Below are 19,414 nucleotides of genomic sequence, written 5' to 3'. Positions count from 1 at the left end.
GCCCGCCAGCCGGCCCAGCTCCGCCCGCAGCCTCTGCAGCTCGCCCCGGAGGACGTCGTCGGTGGCCTGCAGCAGCATGCCCTCCCTCATCTGCGAGTTCTCCAGCATGATGAAGAGCTTGTCCCACGCGGAGTGCTCCTGGCGACAGTCGCACGGCGTGGCTAGGGCGCGAGACAGACACGCGTTACCGGCCCGCCCAAGTCCTCCACGGAGGGGCTTTGTAAAAGCGGCCCTCCCTCGGTCGTGCCAAGTTACAGCCCATCCCCGGCATCCCCCTTCCCTTGAAGGGCGTCTCCAGAATAACAGCGTGTAAATATCTCAAAAATGACACAGAAAACCATTCATTCAGGTGCAGATTAAATTGTACTCTATGAAATTGCCGCTTTTGTCGCTCAAAAGAAGTCCAACATCGGCGATTTCATATGGTTGAACCTCTTATGCATCTGTTACAGAAATAACTTTTGGACTCCTCATTCCTCGAGCGCTTAGTCTCACTTTTGCAAAAACAAACTATACTTTTTCCAGCTCGTTTCGTTGGCTGCGAGGTATGCTTATATTATTTAGACCAAATGAGGAGGCTATGGAGTTAGAGCAGTTAGCAGAGAAACGGTTAAAAGGAACTTACGGTCCTCGGTGGGATGGAGTCCATTGTCTATTTCGTTGTCCAAATTCACGTACATGAGATCATAATCATCCGAGGTCTCGGCCAACACTGCAGACCAGAGAGCACAAAACAGAATCGCGAGGAGATGCATTGCTGTGAGACAAAGTTCCTTCCACAGCCGGCGGGCGGAGGCGAGCAAGAGGCTCTCAAGCAAGTGGAGTTGGAGCAGAGGAGAGTGAGAGTGAGATGAGAGGCAGGAGCGGAGAGCCCTTAATAAATGCCGGGGAAAGCCTGAATGGGAATGAATGAGTAATGCTGGTGGCACTGCGGTAACGGGAGTTCCCCTGAATTTGGGGGTGGGAGGGCGGTTAAGGGGAGGCTGGGGAGACGTGGAAATTGCACAATATTAAACCTCAAAGGTTTGCACTGCAGTCAGATCAATTGGAAGGAAGGTCAGAGGGGAAAGAGGAGAGAGACTGGGCTTCTAAGATCCCCCTGAGGATTCGCTGTTGTAACTTGAATGGATAGAGTGGGGGGTGGGGGAGGGGAAGGGGGGAAGGGGAGGAGTAATTCAGAGGGCACCGAGGTGTGAAGGCAAATCACCATTTCAGCATTTTGTGTAAGCTCATATGATTTCACAACCCTTTATGTATGTATAGAACGCTTTTCCCCCACTTTTCCTGTGTCCACTGTTTTACAGATCTAAGCTATGAAAATGACTCTCTGGTTGCAAGATAAACCAACATATTGAGAACTTTTATGATTCTGGAAGTCAAGACTGTTCTCAGTTATCTTGTCTTTAATCCTTCTGGAGTTGCCCTATAGTTTTGGAAACACGCTTTTTAAAATGACAGATAACAGTACAACTGGGTTAAACCTAAAATGGGAAACTGGGAAAAAGGAATAAACTGATTTTAGGTATGTTTCTTTTCATAACCTGGTATTTTGTGGATATTATATTATTCCGTGGGGCTCAGAGGCAAGGAGCATGTTGTAAAAGTAAATTTCGGGATTACTGTTTCTGACAATACATAGAGATCAATATCAGCTAAAACCTTTCCTGTGTAAAACCAAACCTAGAAATTTTTTTTTTTTTTTTACAATATATTGATAGAAACTTAAAAGGTACAGATGAGCTCCCAACAATGTAAGGAAAATAGCCTGGGGTCAAAGATAGGAGAGGACACCCACAACAGAAAAGTAAACCCTAAACTGATGCTAGGGCCCCTCTGGAGTGGGGGGTGAAGAGAGATAGGAGCTATTTGTTCTGTAACCACCAAGTGTTGGTGACCATGTGGGAGCAAAGGTTAGGCCCAAAGGTGGGGAGTTAGAAGACCCTCGTTAAAGCCAGGACCCTCAGAGGGTTGCATATTAGATTTCAGTAGGTCAATCCCACTCTCTGTCCTAGCACAAGAAAATAAAACAATCATGCCTCTCTTTGAACTCTACAAGGACCCAAAGAGTTTGTGTGACTTTGGGCCTGTCCTCACACATGTTTGGAATTCAAATATATGCTATCTGCCACAGTGAAAATAAATTCATAAAAGTATTCAAACATATGAGGAAACAAACCTCCATAAATTTAGTTTCGAAATCAGCAAAAACCAAAAAGGATTAGACATCCCTCCCCAAAAACTTCATTTATTTAAAGTATCAACTAAAAACTAGGGGAAAATGTTTAAAATTACTTAAGATCTAAAAGAAGTAATTAGAAATATGAGAAAAAATAAAGAAAACAATAAGGCTAGGTGGATTTTTAAAGAACCAAATATAACTTTAAGAATTAAAAATATCGCTGGGTGCAGTGGCTCAGCCTATAATCCCAGCACTTTGGGAGGCTGAGGCAAGAGGATTGCTTGAGCCTGGGGGTTCAAGACCAGCCTGTGCAGCTTGGTGAGACCTCATCTCTACAATAAATCACAAAAACTATCCAGGCGTGGTGGCGTGCATCTGTAGTTCCAGCTACTTGGAAGGTTGAGGTGGAAGGATCGCCTAAACCCAGCAGGTCAAGGCTGTGGTGGCAGTGAGCGTGCCACTGCACTCCAAACTGGGTGACAGAGTGAGACTCCAACTCAAAAACAAACAAACCAACAAAATTAAAAATATGAACTAAAATGTTTAAAAAGCCCAAGGAATGGAATAAATGGCAAATTTGGCAAAGCTGCAGAGGATATTAATGAACTGGAAGACAGATGTAAGAAAATAATTCAAACTACACTTCTTTTATGTTCAGGTAATGTATCCTAACATTCTTTTATTTTTCAAGAGAATGATAGAGAAATTGATTAATTTTGTTTATAAAATATTATTAAGGACAACCACCAAAAGAAAATAGCCAAATAGAAAGAAGAGATGGAATCTCAGAAATAAAACAACAAAACACCTTGATCTACTCAGTAGAAAGCAGTGAAGAAGGAAAGAAAAGCACAAAGCAAAATAAATAAAAAGCACCATGTAATGTGGTAAAAATAAATCTAAATATATCATAATCACCATAAATGTTAATGAAACACATTTTCCAATTAAGACAAAGGTTGTCAGATAGCAATACTTTAAAAAATCCAGTTGTCATTTATAAGAGCTGCATGTAAAACATAAGAAAGGAGAAATGTTGAAAGTAAAACATTTAAAAAGGAAAGGAAAAAGGAGAACATACCAAGTAAGTGCTATTCAAAAAAGCTAGCTTAGCAATATTAGTATCAGTCAAAAATAGACATTTAGGCAAAAGAGGATAATTAAATTGTGGTAAAAGAAACACTTTAACAGAAAGATATCACAGAATTATCTGGTGACAGTTTCAAAAAATATATACCAAAGATTGACAGAATTATAAAGAGAAATTGGCAAATCCATAATCATGGAGAAAGATTTTAACTGATTAGTCCACTGCTGTCATAACTGATCATTCAAATGCCAAAAAACCCCAAAAAATCTGCTAAAGGATATAGAAATTTAAACAACATAATTTAAAGTTTGATATAATGAAATATATAAAGCACTGCCCAGATACTTTGATTTACAAGTACTACCAAACAGTCAAGGAACATATAATCCCCATCTTATACAAACTGTTTCTAATAGAGTATGCAGGAATGTGCTAACAATTATTTTTATATGTCTAGTAAGTATGAAACCAAAAAGAGACAAGGACAGTACAAGAAAGGAAAATCACGGCCAGTCTTATTTAAGAACATAGATGCTAAGTTCTAAATAAAATATTAGTCAAACAAACCTGGCACTATACGCGTCAAACCACATGATAACCAATTTGAGTTTAGTCCAAGAATGCAAGACTGAGTAAACGCTAGACTATCTATTACTATTTAGGTTAGCAGTTTAAAAGAGAAGAGTCATATATATGATCACATCACAGATGAGAAGTCATTTGATAAAATGCAATACTCACTCATGACCAAACAGACCAAACTGATAAAAAGGAAACACCAAAACCCATAGAAATAGATACATATATTATTGTAAATCCTTGGAAACATACTCTTTAAAAACAGGAAAAACACAAGGATACCCATGGATACTGGTTCTATTCATTATGTATTGGAGGGTCCATCCAGTAAAGTAGGGCATACAGACATAAGGAGAAGAAACATCGGGAATAGGATGGAGGACTTTTATCCTATGTGGTGAAGGATGCAACATGACATTGGGTTCCAGACCAGGGTGGACAGAGGGTGGGATGGAGGTGACCTTGGAGCAGCACTTGGAAGACACAGTGAAGAAGAATCCATCCACTGTTGGAGTCCGTTGCACTGATTCACAAGGACTTAATTTGGACTGATGTAGGACCCTGTCAGATGAGCATGCTGGAGTGATTTCTGTTCTAGCCCAGCAAGCAGCTAAACTAACCTCTGATCCCACTGATATTCCTGTGGTGTGTCTGGAATCAGATAATGGGAACATATGATCCAGAAACATGATGGTATCACAGTGGCAGTGTACAAAATGGCCTCTTGATAGCTTATATCAGTTCTCCAGCATCTTGCCATATGGACTCAATCCTACCTATGTTAATTATCTTATAGAAATACTAAAATTCCAGTAGTTAGGTCATTTATTTAATATGCATTGGGGCACTTTTCTATTTATTTTAGAGTAAGTTACTTTTTAACACTTTATGAACAGGCCTATCAAGATATTAGAAAAAAAGATCACGTTTTGAAGCAGCAGGTCTAGGTCACTTTATACATAGAATTTTGTTATATTCAATAAATCTGTTTGTAGGAGAAAAAGAGAAATAGGATGGAAAGAAAGAAACAAGTCTGTTATCGGTCATCATGAGTCGATCACCTACATACAAAAAATCTATAAGAGTCAAAAGACATCAATAAGAGAATTGAGCAAATTATGTTGGATGCAAGATCAACATAAAAGAATCTATTGCTTTCTTAATACCAGCAGATAAATTGAATATATCTTTTTTAAAAAGCAAATAAGGAACACCTGGCTATCAATTTAACAAAAGCTACATAAGGCACAGCTAATTATACCACTTTATTTACAAACATAAAAAGATCTATATAGATGGACAGAAAAGTCATGCTCTTGGAGAGGAAGACTCAGTTTTACAAAGATGGCAATTATTTCAAACGAGTCTATATGTTTAACATTAAAAAAACTGATAGTGAAATTTGTATAGAGCAATCAAAAGGAATTTGAAGAAGTTGGAGGTGAAGAAATTTGTCCTATGAGATTAATGATTTATTACAAGATTTTTGTAATTAAGAAAATGTAGAATTGATAAAGGGGTATTAAATGCCCAGAAATAGACCCAGACCTGTATGGGAAACCAGTATATGGAGAGGTATTGCAAATCAGAAGAGTAACATTTGACAAATAGTGCTGTAACACTTATTTACACACAAAGAAAAAAATATAATTAATTTCTTTCTCATACGTACAAAAGTAAATTACAGATGGATTAAAGACAAATACAAAAAACAAAAAACAAAACTGTAATGATTTTAGGACAATATAGAGGAGAATATTTTTATGAATTCAGAGAAAGATTTCTCAATAACAAAAGAATCTACAAAGTTCAAAAAGACTCTATTAAGATTGTAATTTAAAATTAAGATTGTAATTTAAAACCAACAGAAACAGTCTCCAGAATAAGGATCTTTTACAAACTAATAAGAAAAATGCAAACATCCCAGAGAAAATAGACAAAGGATATGAATGGCCAAATCAGAAGAGCGGAAATGATCTATAAATCTATATTAAAAGGGTGGTCAGTCTCACAAGTAATTAAGGAAACGAAGATTAAAGCCAAAAAATGAGATACTATTTTATACTCCATTGGACTAGCCAAAACCAACGTCTGTCAAGACCAAATGTAGGCAAGGATGTGCAGCAACAGAAACACTCATGCTGCTGGTGGAAATGTAAATTGATATAAACTTGGTGGCAGGAAGAATAATGGCCCCCTAAAGTTGTACATGTCCTAAACCCCAGAACTTGTGAACAAGTTATAGAGTCTTGCATTCCAGATAGAATTGAGATTGCTATCTAAAATAGGAAGATAATCCCAGATTATTCAGGTGGGCCCAATGTAATCCTAAGGGTCTTTAAAAACGGAAAAAGGGACCAAAGAGAATCAGAGGGGGAGACATGATGAGAGAGAAGGGATCAGAGAGATGTCATGTTGCTGGTTGTGAACATGTAAGAAGGGGCCACAGACCAAGAGATGCAGGTGGCTTCTAGAAGCTGGAACAGCCAAGGAAATGGATTCACTCCAAAGCCTCCAGGAAGGAACACAGCACTGCCTACACCTTGATTTTAGCTTAGTGAGTCTCGTGTCAGACTTTTGAACTACAGAAATGTAAGATAATGCATTTACGTTATCCTAGGCTGTTAATTTCACGATAACTTCTTATGACAGCTATAGAAAACTAATGCAACCATTTCACAAATAATTTTGGAACATCTAGAAACTCAACTCATGGAGACATACCCATTACTTTGCCACTTAATGATGTGGTCCAGGGCCCATCAGCATCACCTGAGAGCTTGTTAGAAATTCAGATTCAGATTCTCAGTCCCTGGCTCCAATCTCGTGAAACATTTATGAAAAACATGCCAAGGTGATTTCTAAGCACATTAAACTCAGAAGCATTGCCCTAAGGAATATATCCCTTTTTTTTTTTTTTGAGTTAGAGTCTCACTCTGTCACCCAGGCTGGAGTGCAGTGGCACACTCACGACCACCCTAGCATCGACCTGCTGGACTCTGGTGATCCTTCCGCCTTCCAAGTAGCTGGAACTATAGGAACTATAGGCGCACACTGCCACACCCAGCTAGTTTTTTTGATTTATTGTAGAGACAAGGTCTTGCCAAGATGCCAGGGCTGGTCTCAATCCACTTGCCTCGCCTCCCAAAGTGCTAGGAATACAGGCTGAGCCACCGTGCCCAGCCACTTCCCACTTTTGCACAAAGAGACAGGTATTAAAATTGTGGCACTATTGGTTAAAGCAACTAATAATAATAATATAACATCTTTCAGTCATAGAGTGTATGAATAAATTGTTATATATTTATACAATGGAATACCATAAAGCTGTGAGAATACATGAAAGAGAGCATCTCGGAGATAAAACTTCAACGTATTGTTGAATGGAAAAATTGTGTTGCAAAAGGATATACACAGCTTGATGCTATTCATATAAAATGTTAAAGCATGCAAAACAATGCTAAAATGTTTATTGATACATACACATGCAATTAAAGTGTAAAAACACTTATCAAGACAACAAATACTACCTTTAGGATGATGGCTGCCTCTGGGGAAAAAAGGAAACCCACGTGATGAAAAACAATTATGGCACAAGCTTAAGTTTTTTTGTTTGTTTGTTTGTTTTGAGTTGGGGTCTTACTGTCCCACAAGCTGGAGTATAGTGGCAGGATCACAGCTTAATGCAGCCTCCACCTCCTGGGCTCAGGTGATCCTTCTGTCTTGGGTAAGCCTCCTGACTAGCTGGGACTACAGGCGAGTGCCACCATGCCCAGCTAATTTTTTGATGTTTTGTAGACATAAGGTCTTGCTGTGTAGCCTAGGCTGGTCTCAAACTCCTGGGCTCCAAGCAGTCCTCCTGCCTCAGCCTACCAAAGTGTTGGAATTACAGGGGTGAGCCACTGCACCCAGCCAACATGGTTAAGTTTTGACAAAGCTAGTTGATGGGCAAACCAGTGTTCCTTGTATTATTACCTACATTTGTCTGATGCCTTGAAATATTTCATAACTTAAAATAATGTATTATTTATCCACAGAATTTATAGGATTTTGCCACTCTGATGTCTTCCTCAGTTTCTAACTCAAAAAAGTTCTGCATTTATTTTTGTATGATTTGATTGAAGTTCAAGTCAGTTGAAAATGACTAAGCCGAGGCTTTCCCCATCCAAGGCTCCCAGGGCCATTAATAAACGTTGTACCAAAAAGCAATACACCAGTTTCCTGTCTTAGATTCCATAAACAGTCTCATTTAACGTGATCATTTTTTAGCAGTTGATCAGTATGTCCCCGTAACTAAGTTCTGTGATCTAGTGTTTTCTGCATAAATTGGGGATTACGTTAAGAATTTTTGATTCTTCAAGGAGAAGCTCTCAGTGAAAATAAACAGAAAACAAAATAAATGGTTGTTAATTAATACTGGTGGGCACACTTTTTAAAAGAAAACTCTAAATATTTCCAGTGTCTTATATTCTGTGGGGATATGACTAAAACCTGTTTTAGACTTATTCTATGAGCCACATATGGAAAAAGCAATTCTCATTATTTGTTGTTACTCAAATATGTCCACTTTTACCCAAAATCATTCTTTGATTATATTTAGATATTGATATTCTGAAAATTCTGGCCTTCTTTCCTTAATGTTAATAGTCTTTTATATATGGACAAGAGCCCAACATTTAATAAAGGTCTACATATGTGTAATTCCTGCTTATTTGATTCTTTCTGTGTATGGCTTCTATATACAAAGCCAAATTTAAGGTAAAAGTAAATAGAGTCAAGAATATTATTGTTCAAGAAATCCCTAGAAACCAATTCCCCTGAAACATTTAAGTACTTGAGAGGATTTTGAGAAAAAAATCCATACCATAAAGTGATAAGCAGATGTTGTCCATATGCTGTTTGCAGATAAGTTCCTGTAGCTTATGTAATATTTTTTCTTGAGGTTTTGCCATTTTAAATCCAGTTGTCCATCCCTGTCTTTGAGGCAAATCACGTGTAAAAAACAAGCAGAGCCTAAACTTCCCCTGAAAGAGTGCAGAAATTGGGGGTTTAAATTTGAATTGCTACTTTTTAAACTATTCAGAAAAATAAGGCATAGTTTCTGTATGTCCGTTGTCTAAATCATGCTTTCGTATCTCTCAGGAACGTAAATATGTTCCTCTACACTTTTTCTTTTTGTTCAGTTTCATTCAGATTCATGCTTATGGCACTGCTTAGTTTTCATTGAAACATCATCCAAATGTTGTTTCTGATCAAGAATTCTTTATTAGAACTGTTTCCTTCTCATGGGTGTGGTCTGGTTACTGTCAAAGTTCCTCTATCCCCATGGTACGTAACTCAGGAAAATTTTTCATGAGATAATCATGCTGATCATATCATGAAATATTCTTTTTTTACAGAATCAGTTTAAGTCATGTTGTGATTTTTCAGAATAAGATACCGTGTTGTTTTTAGCAGACAACTTGGTCATCTATTTGGCTGTGCTATTTAATGTCTAAGTGAAAAGGTTATTGCATTAGTAATAATGTTAATTCTTTTGCTTGTGGGCTGATAAAATCTACATTCTTTATTGTTCCCTCAACAGGTAACGCCATGTTGTTGAGGGTGTTACCTGCTGTGTATGAAAAGCAGCCTCAGCCAATTAACAGGCACCTGACAGAACTCCTGGCCTTGATGTCTCAGCTGGAGCAACCAGAACAGTACCATCTACTCCGGCTTTTGCATGTAGCAGCAAAGAGAAAACAACTGGAGGTAAAAAGTACATTGTATATGGGATGGTCCACATAATAGGGCATGTTTCTGGGTATGTGAACAGGATGTGTGCACAGGGTGTCCCCTCTCATACATCTATCCATGCCCATCTTTAAATGAAAGGACTCATCTACTTATTATATATGTATAATGAGAACTTGGCTCACACAGTTATGGAAGCTAAGAAGTCCCATCTGTCATTTGAAAGTTGGATATGAAGTTCCAGTTCAAGCCCAATGCCTGAGAGCTGGAGGGCCAATGGGGTAAGTCCTAGTCTGAGGGCAGGAGAAGACCAGTGTTCCAGCTCACACGATCAAGCAGAGAAAGTAAATTCTCCTTTTCTCTACCTTTTTGTTCCATGCAGGCCCTCAATCAATTGAATGATGTCTATACACACAGGAGGGGCAATCTGCTTTATTCAGTCTATCCATTCAAATGCCAATCTCATCTAGAAGCATTCTCACAGTTATGTCCGTCATGTTTAACCAAATATCTGGGAACCCCATAACCTAGTCAAGTTGACACATGAAATTAACTATTACAGATACAATAATAAAAGGCAACAAAAGTGCAAAACGGTAGCCATTGCAGGGTAGTATTAGTGAAAGTTAAATGTGGCCATGCAGTTCTAGGACGCTAGTTTCTCAGATAGGGCCAAGGGAAAGACCTATACATAATTTGATTTGTGAGTAAATCAGTCTATCATGAGACCAAAGGCTCATGCTCTAGATAGCAAATCAGTTGTCTTTCTTTGAATTTAAGTAAAAAATTGTAACAGTCAGGATACTTGTAATTATCAATAACAGAACACACAGCCCACACTAAGCTTCATCAATGAAAATAATTTATAACTAATGTGATGGGGGAAAAAATACTTCAATAAAATTTGATCCAGAATAATGTTAACAAAGATTTTATCTATCTCTGTTTCTCAGATTTTCTTTCTTTTTTCTTTTTTTCTTTTTTTTTTTTTTTTGAGTTGGAGTCTCACTCTGTCGCCCAGACTGGAGTACAGTGGCCGCTCCCGGCCACCGCAGCCTCGACCTGCTGGGCTCCGGCGATCCTTCCGCCGCAGCCTTCCAAGTAGCTGGAACTACAGGCACGTGCTACCATGCCCAGCTAATTTTTGATTTTTTATTGTAGAGATGAGGGCTCGCCAAGTTGCCCAGGCGGGTCTCGAACCTGCGGGCTCAGGCAATCCACTCACCTCAGTCTCCCAAAGCACGGGATTACAGGCTGAGCCACCGAACCTAGCTGTCAGATTTTATTTCTAGATCTTGGCTTCCATTTTCTACATACTTTCTCCTTGTCATCTCCAGACAGGTACTAGGAGCTCTCTAGGCATGTGGTTTCTCCTATATCTATCACCACCACCAACATCCAAGCAAAAGTCTTGATATTCTTTCTGTTTAGGACACAAGCTCTATCCCTAGTGCTTCTTCCGAATGGAAGGATTTCCAGATAGAAACTAGAGCTGCTAGGAAGAGGGAAGTAGAAATGGATCATGGAGGGTACCAGCATGTGTACATGGTGTAGATTAATGGTCAACCCGAGGTTATGTCAATTATGATTGCATCTATGTTCCGTTTTCTTTATAATGTCAGCTTGAAAAAAACAGTCCACTAAGGTGAACACTGGAACATTTGTATTAAACATCCAGATTATTCAAAGAAAGGCAAGAAAAGGCTAGGCACAATTGCTCACACCTAATCCCAGTACTTTGGAAGGCAGAGGCTAGAGGATTGCCTGAGCCCATGGGTTCAAGACCAGCCTGGGCAACATGGCAAGACTTTACTACAAAAAATTAAAACATTAGCTGGGTGTGGTGGTGCATGCCTGTAGTCCCAGCCACTTGGAAAGCTGAGGTGGAAGGATCACTTGAGCCCAGCAGGTCGAGGCTGTGGTGGCTGTGAGCAGTGTGACACTGCCCTCCAGCCTGGGTGACAAAGTGAGATTCTGACTCAGAAAAAATAAAGGCAAGAAAGAATGGCTATATGCATACTCTACCACAATGGACTGCAAGCTCCTCTAAGGACTTCTTTTTTCCTCTATCCCAGACCTTTGCTTAGTATCTGACAGCACTCAATAAACGTTCATAGAACCAAATGAATTAAACAGAGTGAGAAGTGTTTTGCAAATGATATAAGTGAGGGAAGCGTGAATGATGCCTTAGTGAGAAATGAGTACCAGGAAGCCCCATAAGGGGAGTGGGATCAGGGCCAGATCTTGAAGAATGTGTAGTTTTGTACAGGTGATGCAGGGTTGGGAGTCATGAACACAGGAGAACAGGCTTCATGGAGGCTTCAGGAGATGACACCAGAAAGACTGGCCAGTGTCTGAGTCTCACCCTTAGAGACTCTAGTTCAGTAGGACCATAGTTCTGTCTTTTTTACAAGTACCAAGTGGTGCTGCTGCTCCAGGGACCATATTTTGAGTAGGAAGGCTACAGAAGGGGACTGGGTACCCCTGTGTTGCGGTATGCAGCTTTGCTTTTGCCCCTAGAACTACATATTGTCATCATTTTCGTATGTCTGTCTCTTTCAGTGCACTGTGAACTCCTTGAGGTGCATAGGACTTGTGTCTACACATTCATATGCACTCCCTAGCATAGTGCTAGGCACATAGGATTTTTTTTTTTTAAAGCTGTTGAGGCCAGGAGTGGTGGCTCACACCTATAATCCCAGCACTTTGGGAGGCCAAGGTGAGAGGATCACCTGAGCCCATGGGTTCAAGACCAGCCTGGGCAACTTGGTGAGATCTCATCTCTACAATAAATCAAGAAAAATTAGCAGGGCATGGTGGCATATGCCTGTAGTTCCAGCTACTTGGAAAGCTAAAGCAGAAGGTTTGCCTGAGCCCAGCAGGTCCAGGCTGTGGTGGCCGTGAGCATGCCACTGCATTTCAGCCTAGGAGACAGAGTGAGACTCTGACTAAAAAAAAAAAAAAAAAAAAAAAAAACTTGTTGAATTAAGAAATACACATGTGAACAAGAAACAAAAAGAGTGAAGACCATGAAGAACCAGGAAAAGTTGTGCTGTGTTCTCCAAAGGGGGAAGAGTGGATTGACAGGGTCAAGGTCTAGAGAAGTAAAGGAAATGAGAGATGGGAATTGACCTTGGATTTGACAGTTGAGGCTTACCAGTGGGGATGGGGGGGGCAGTCATTTATTGTGGATTGCTCTAAGGGAGAATCTGTGCCTTGCCCTTTCTGGCTTCTGGAAGCTGTCCAGATTCCTTGGCTCATGGCCCACATCACTTTCACCTCTGTTTTTCTCATTCTATCTTCTTCTCTGATTCTGGTCCCCTTCCCTCCCTCCTATAGGGACCCTGGTGATTACATTAGGGCCACCCAGGTAATGCAAGATTATCTCTCCATCTCAAGATCTTTAGCTTAATCACAGCTACAAAGCCCCTTTTGCCATGTAAAGTAGCATATTCACAGGTTCTGGGGATTAGAACTGGATTTTTTTTTCTTGACAACTTTTAATAGCAATAGCATTTTGAACCAGGTGAATACATTATCCATCCAAAAAAATTGTTTAACTTAAAAACAAATAGTCTTTTGACTGATTAATTAAGAATTTGGAGCAGATATTTGTTTATATATTTCATTTATACTCAGAATCATCTACATAATTTGTGGAGCCTACTGAAAATAAAAATATGGGCACTTTCTTAAAAATGTTTTCAAAAAATTTTTAATTTTAGGACCAGGTATCTTTGGGGGCTCACTGTTCTGCCTACCACTAATAGGCCACACTTGGTTTCATAAAGGAGCAACTGATATATCAGGTCTGTAGCCTGGTACCTACACAAAGATATTTCTAGAAAGGCAGAATCAATAGCAGTTCAAAGGGGACCTGGGAAGAGTAACTTAATTAAACCTACTTCCCATGAAGTAAAAGCTGGACATAAAAGTAAATGAAGCCAGAAAGAGGCTCACTTACAGAAGGAGAGGAGGGAAAGGGCTTAGGGTCACCCAACCCAGTAAGGTGAGGCCCAAGAGGGAGAGTGCCCCCATGTGTGGCATCCAAAGAGATCCCGTCAGACCCCTGGCGATAGCCCTTTAGTGGCTGCTCGGAGACTCAGGAAAGGTTTTATGAAGCCATTAAAACCAGATCTCTGATCATGTCCTGGCCTCATAGGGCCCCTCTAGCCCCAACATCCTGAGCAACTACAGTCCTGGAGACCCACTGACTCCACTGAGCCATGTTCTCCTTTCACCACTACCTCTCTTTCTTGGCTAACTAGCTAATCTTCCTTGGCTCCTTCTTTCTCCCAGTCCCTGCCCTAGCAAATTTTATATTGTTGTTAATTTGTCTCTACTGGTCTCTCTCCTTTTGGACACCTTGAGGGAATGCAAATGCTGGAAACTTGAGAACCGTCTTGTCCACCACCATGTCCCCACTGCCCAGCACAGTACCTAGCACACAGAAATCCCTTCATGAATATTACTTAATACAGATGAGTTAGTATCAGTACCTAAATTTGCAGAATACTTTATCATTCACAAAGGACTTTTGTTGCATTTAATAGCTTATTTACTCCTACCAATCACTCTGTGATGTGTTATTTATTCTCCATTTTACATCAGTCAGAATGGATGCTCTGAGAGGTTAACTTGCCCTCGCCTCATGGGTAGTAGATGGTAAGATGGGTCCAGGACTTTGAAACCAGGCTCTCTGACTCCCAGCTCCTTCATCTCCTGGCATGGGGAAAAACTGAGCCACTTCCACTTGAGAAGGCTACAACAGGAGTGGTTTCCTCAGCACTGGTTCCAGTGGGCAGGGACCGATGGACAAAGCCTCTAATAGTGACTGAGTTCATGCCATATACCAGGCACCGTGCAGGGGTGGGGGGGTGTTCACAGACATTATCTCCTTTATTCCCCACAACAATATTTTTATTTTATAAATGGAAAAAGCAAAGTTTGGAGAGGATAAGAACAGTGCTGGCACCAAGAGGTGACTGGGTGAGCCACAGCTTTTCACACCCCTCCATACAGTCTTTATCTCTTTATCAGTCTTTCCCATTTTCTTTCCTTTTTTTTTTTTCTTTTGGTGGTTGTTGTTGTTGACAGGGTCTTACTTTATTGCCCAGGCTGGAGTGCAGTGGTACAACTGTAGCTCACCACAGCCTAAAATTCCTGGGCTCATGCCGTCTTCCCACCTTCCACCTCAGCCGTCCAAGCAACTGGGACTACAGGTGCACACCATCACATCTGGCTAATTTTTAAATTTTTTTTTATGGAGACAGTCTCATTGTGTTGCCTAGGCTTGTCTCGACCTTCTGGCCTCAAGTGATCCAGTTTTCATCTGGATAATTTCTATGTCTCTCACAGGCCATGACAGTCAGACTACCCTTCCTAAAACGATCCTGGGACAATCTGGGCCTAACATTAGTTAGGGATCACTTTGGGAAGGCCAAGTTACAATACAAACCCAGTCTAATTCTAACCAATGAAATATTTTGACCTCAACACACCAATGAATGGAGGCTGTTAGGCTGTGGCTTATGAAGCAAATAGGAGCCCAAGAGAACACTGTAGAAGGCGTCGGAGAGAGGGCAGTGAGAGGCAGAGCTGGACAAGAGGAGAGCTAAATGGAATGAAGAGGAGAGGAGGAAGGCAGATTCTAACAGGTACTGTGGGTGCAGAGTGGAACCCAGAACAAAGAGGCCAGCACCTACAGGGTTGTGAATAGTTCCCCTTCCCCGCCCCAAGTCAGGATCTTACCACTGGGAAGAAGTTGTTACAGGGGAACCACCCAGCCCTGGTTTCCTGTCAGCCCTTCCCTTGGTGATGAAGTAGCCCCTCCACTCGCCCCCTTCAGCTCTTCCTGCAACCAGCACCCCTGAACCCTTTTGTGATTCCAAGGAGCCTGCCTGATTCACCTCCTCCCTCACCCCTACCTCATTAGATAGGAGCAAGGGGAATGAGAGGAACTGTGGAGAAGAGGTTAAGGCAGGAGAGTGAAGGAAATGAAACCAATCAGAAATGTAGACTGAAGCTTTCACTCAAGTCTTGTTCAATTCATTGCAGGCAACAGAAGAAGCTAAATTGGAGGCTTTGTTTCTGCATAAAAGCTCCTCCAATACTCTGTATCTTGGAGGAAAACAGAGTGGATTCTCTGGGGAGGGCAGTATGCGGGAATGTTTCACATTTTTTTGAGTGCCCTTCTCACTACCCATCTTCCATGGCCAGTGATGACATGGCTCCCCAGGCCTAGAGGGTCAACAGTTGGCTCTTGAAAAAAAAAAAATGTCTCTACATAAAACTGACTAGTCTGTGAGATGGCGAAGGGGGTGTCACTTCAACATCCACTCTCTGTGAGCTCCAAGATGTGGCTAGCTGAGCAGGTGGGTCCCCTTCCTTGATCACTGCCCTCTGGTCTTCTCACTTTTTTAGGAGACTATTTGTCCCAGATGGAGGGAGGCAGTTCCTGGCAAGTGACTCATGGCTGGCACCTCCAGAGAATCTTCAGGCTCTATTGATAGGAAAAGGCTGGGTGGTCAGTTTTCTAAGAGGCCTTTATGAGAATCACGTCTGTATTCTTGGCTGCCGTAAACCATGCTGTAGTCCAGCCAAGAAAAGGAACAGAATTTAGGAACATGTCTGAGCTCATCTGTTGTTATCCCCAGGATGTGGGCTTCTAGCCCCAGGCATACAGTGGTGAGTGACAGGAAGTGGCCAGGGCAGCCCTCTGCTGATAAATGTTCAGACCCAGAGGAAAGTTTTTGTGATCTGTTCCCTAGAGGAGAGAGTCATTTTCTAGAATTTTCACTCAGCATTGTAGAACATTCTTATTCACATACCTAATCTTAGAGCACATAACACAGTGTCACCAGGCCAGCAATACTCAGGGCCACTTTAGGTGTTTATTTAAAATAAGAAGTCATTTACAGAACATTAAGAAGATGGAGTGCTAGATTATATAGAAAACAGTCTTAGAGCAGAACTTTGGTTTTGGAATATATAATTTTTCAGTATGGCGGGAATAAGTAATACATGAAAAGAATGGCCACCATTTTGCAGATTTCTAGAGATTGATTCTTAATGCTAACCAAAGTAACTAAAAGAGAAAGTTGGGCCTGAAGACTGATTGAAGAGGAAGTGTGTGCCTGTGTACACACACACCTTTTGTTCTATACGTAAGAATATAAATGCCACTTACTACCAATTAAGTTATGGCACTGTTTTCAGATGGCCCTATCCCCAAGTTATCCATGGCATGAGAAGATATATCCATAAAACCTCGGTGGCAAAATGCCACACCTGGGAACAGTCTGCTATGGGGGCACAAGTGGAGAGTGACTCATTCTGTTCAGGAAAGACCAGAGAAGTCAAGGATGGCACCCTGCTCTAGGCTACTTGCCTTGGAGGATTTTGGTCAGGCCCTCCTCTAGTTGGCCCCCCCAGTTTCCATCCATTCCCTTGCCCACTAAAGTAGATTTAGGTAACTGGGACCAACTTTAGACTTATTTTCCTAGATATCTCAAACCCTGAGACCTTCCTCAAGGAAGGTCTGGGCTGTGGGTCTGTTTTCCTAAAGACAAGCCGTGCCAATAGTTGACCCCATATTCCTGAGGGGTGGCCTAGATGAACTTAATGTGTAGGCTGGGGTATTCACATGCAGAACAAAACCAAGTAGAGATAAAAGTGACTCCATTTTGGATGTTAATCCACTATGCTGACTTCTGATTAGCCCCGTACCATGAATGCCTCCTGATTTCTACTCTATGTAATGTCCCTTGTGTAAGAACAAAGCACCCTCATGTTTTCACACAAGTTATAGGCTGTGATGCATATCGTGTTCTTGCCTCTTCTGGAAGGTTACCTTTAATGGTCTTGCTGAATCACATACTCTCTTTCCTTATGGTATCTAAGCCTTGAGTCTGGGAGAAACAGGGCAGAGAGTTACCTGTCTTGTGGCCACCCAAGACCATGCTTCTGTCTGTAACTTCCCTCAGTACATCCCCCATACCAAAAAACTGGATTTATTGGCCTTGTTCTTTGGTTTCTTGGTTCCTTCAGCATTTGGGGCCGCTTTGCATATATGGCCCTTTCACAGAAAACGGGTAGGAAAAGAAGGAAAGGTGTGGGCAAGGTCTGGGGGCTGGGGGTCATTTCTTCCTATTCCCTCTATAGAGGCCAAAAATTCTAAATTCAAATCAAGCATCGCAGATTGTTATAAAGGCCCATTTGTCAGGTAGGAGGATAGAACATGTTATTTAGCTCAGTATTGGGGTGTGTGGTATGGGGGCTCCACTTCTACTCTAACCCCAGGTCCTGAATGTGTTAGAGTGGACAGAGTGGAAGCAGAGATATTTGAGAACGGATTTGAAAGTATGAGATTTCTCTCCATGTTCAAGCCACTAGAGGTGGTCAGAACCATGTAGCTGGGTCATGGAAAAAAAAGACAGCATACAGGCCCATCACTGAAGACCCTGCAGTTTCTTGGCATTGGGATGGCCATAGGCCATGAGAAATATTTTAAAGTCCTTAAGAGAGACCCGAGACGATCAGATTGTGGTTTGGGGATGATGATTTTGGTGGCAGTGAACAGAATGGAGAGAAACTTGTGGCAAGGAGGCCAGCCTGGCAGCTCTTTCAGCAATCCATGGAATGAATGAAGTTAATGGCCTAAAAGAACTGTGTCAGCTTGGTCTCTAGTTGGTATCTATGTTGTCTTAGCAGCTATCTGCTCTCAGCAAAGACGAGGCTTCTCTGAGACATGAAGTCAGCTCCCAGTGAGGCAACACTGAAGACATCATCCTAAGAAAATGCCCTGTGTGAAAATGAAATTCCTCCTTATCCAAGAGTAATCTATCTAAAGCCCAAAGCAGCACTTTTCTTCCATATGTGTAACAAACTTCAAGAAATATCCATCTTTTCTGTCACCATCATAACATACTTGAGGTTATTAGGAATTCAGAGTAAAATAATCAACTTGTGTTTAATTTGTAAATTATCATTAATTTGCATTACTCAGGGCTTCTCTTCCCTTTGCTCTTTTTATGGGTTCAACTGTACTCAGGTGTATATATTTGCCTTAAGCTCACCCTTCCTTCCTGCTTGCCTGCCTGCCTTCCTCTCTCTCTTCCTGCCTTCTTTCCTTTCTTTCCTCTCTCCTTCCTTCCTTCCTTTTTTTCCTTCCTTTCTTCCTCCCACCTCCCTCCTCCTTTCTTTCCTTCCTCTCTCTCTTTCTTTTCCCTTCTTTCTTTCTCTCCTCCCTCCCTCTTCCCTCTGTCTGTTTTTCTTTCTATCCTTCCTTCTTTCTTTTCCCTTCTTTCTCCTTTCTTCTCTCTTTTCTTCCTTCCTTTCTCTTCCTTTTTAAATACTCCTTATGGAACAACAGATATAACACACACTGTGTGGCTTGGGGTATACAGCTGGAGTTTAAATCTAAAAAATAAAACTGGTATGACTAGAAGCGCATGTCATAGAATCCTTGGTGTTCCAGAAATAGATTCTGAAGAGTAAGAGCTGGAAAATAGAATTTTACAGAATCGGGCAGGAAATGTGTGGGCATTGTCCATTTCTACAAAACTCAGGTTAAGTGTGTTACCTTGACCTGGGACAGTTGGCTGACACATCTACTGTATGTGCCAGGACCTCTTGTGGCTTCTCCTGAAGGACATACAATCACTCTCAAATGCCCAGGCAACATTTATCAGAAACTAGCCCTGTTTTTTCCTTCAAAAGTACTAGATATGAAGAGAAAGTTCAAATCTATATGTAAGATCATTTTAGTTGCCTCAAAACTGTCTTCAGTTATGTTGTGTATGACATATGGTGGTATATATGTTTAAATATTA

General features: G+C 41.1%; 1 protein-coding gene across 1 annotated transcript in view; it reads right to left on the bottom strand.

Moving 5' to 3' along the window:
• Positions 1-907, bottom strand: part of PTX3 (pentraxin 3) — a 6,816-nt gene extending 5,909 nt beyond the window's left edge. Inside the window, exons 1-2 of the mRNA XM_021719315.1 lie at positions 626-907; positions 1-161 (exon numbers count right to left, since the gene is read on the bottom strand). Of these exons, the coding sequence (XP_021574990.1) occupies positions 1-161; positions 626-755 (291 nt within the window). The 5' untranslated portion in view covers positions 756-907. The remainder of the gene's footprint in view (positions 162-625) is intronic.
• Between the last annotated feature and the right edge of the window lie 18,507 nt (positions 908-19,414).

Source organism: Carlito syrichta, unplaced genomic scaffold (assembly GCF_000164805.1).
Source record: "Carlito syrichta isolate Samal-C Ts95f unplaced genomic scaffold, Tarsius_syrichta-2.0.1 Scaffold314395, whole genome shotgun sequence".
NCBI classification, from domain to species: domain Eukaryota; kingdom Metazoa; phylum Chordata; class Mammalia; order Primates; family Tarsiidae; genus Carlito; species Carlito syrichta.
The sequence above is the reverse complement of the archived record's forward strand: the minus strand, read 5'-3'. Positions and strand labels throughout refer to the sequence as shown.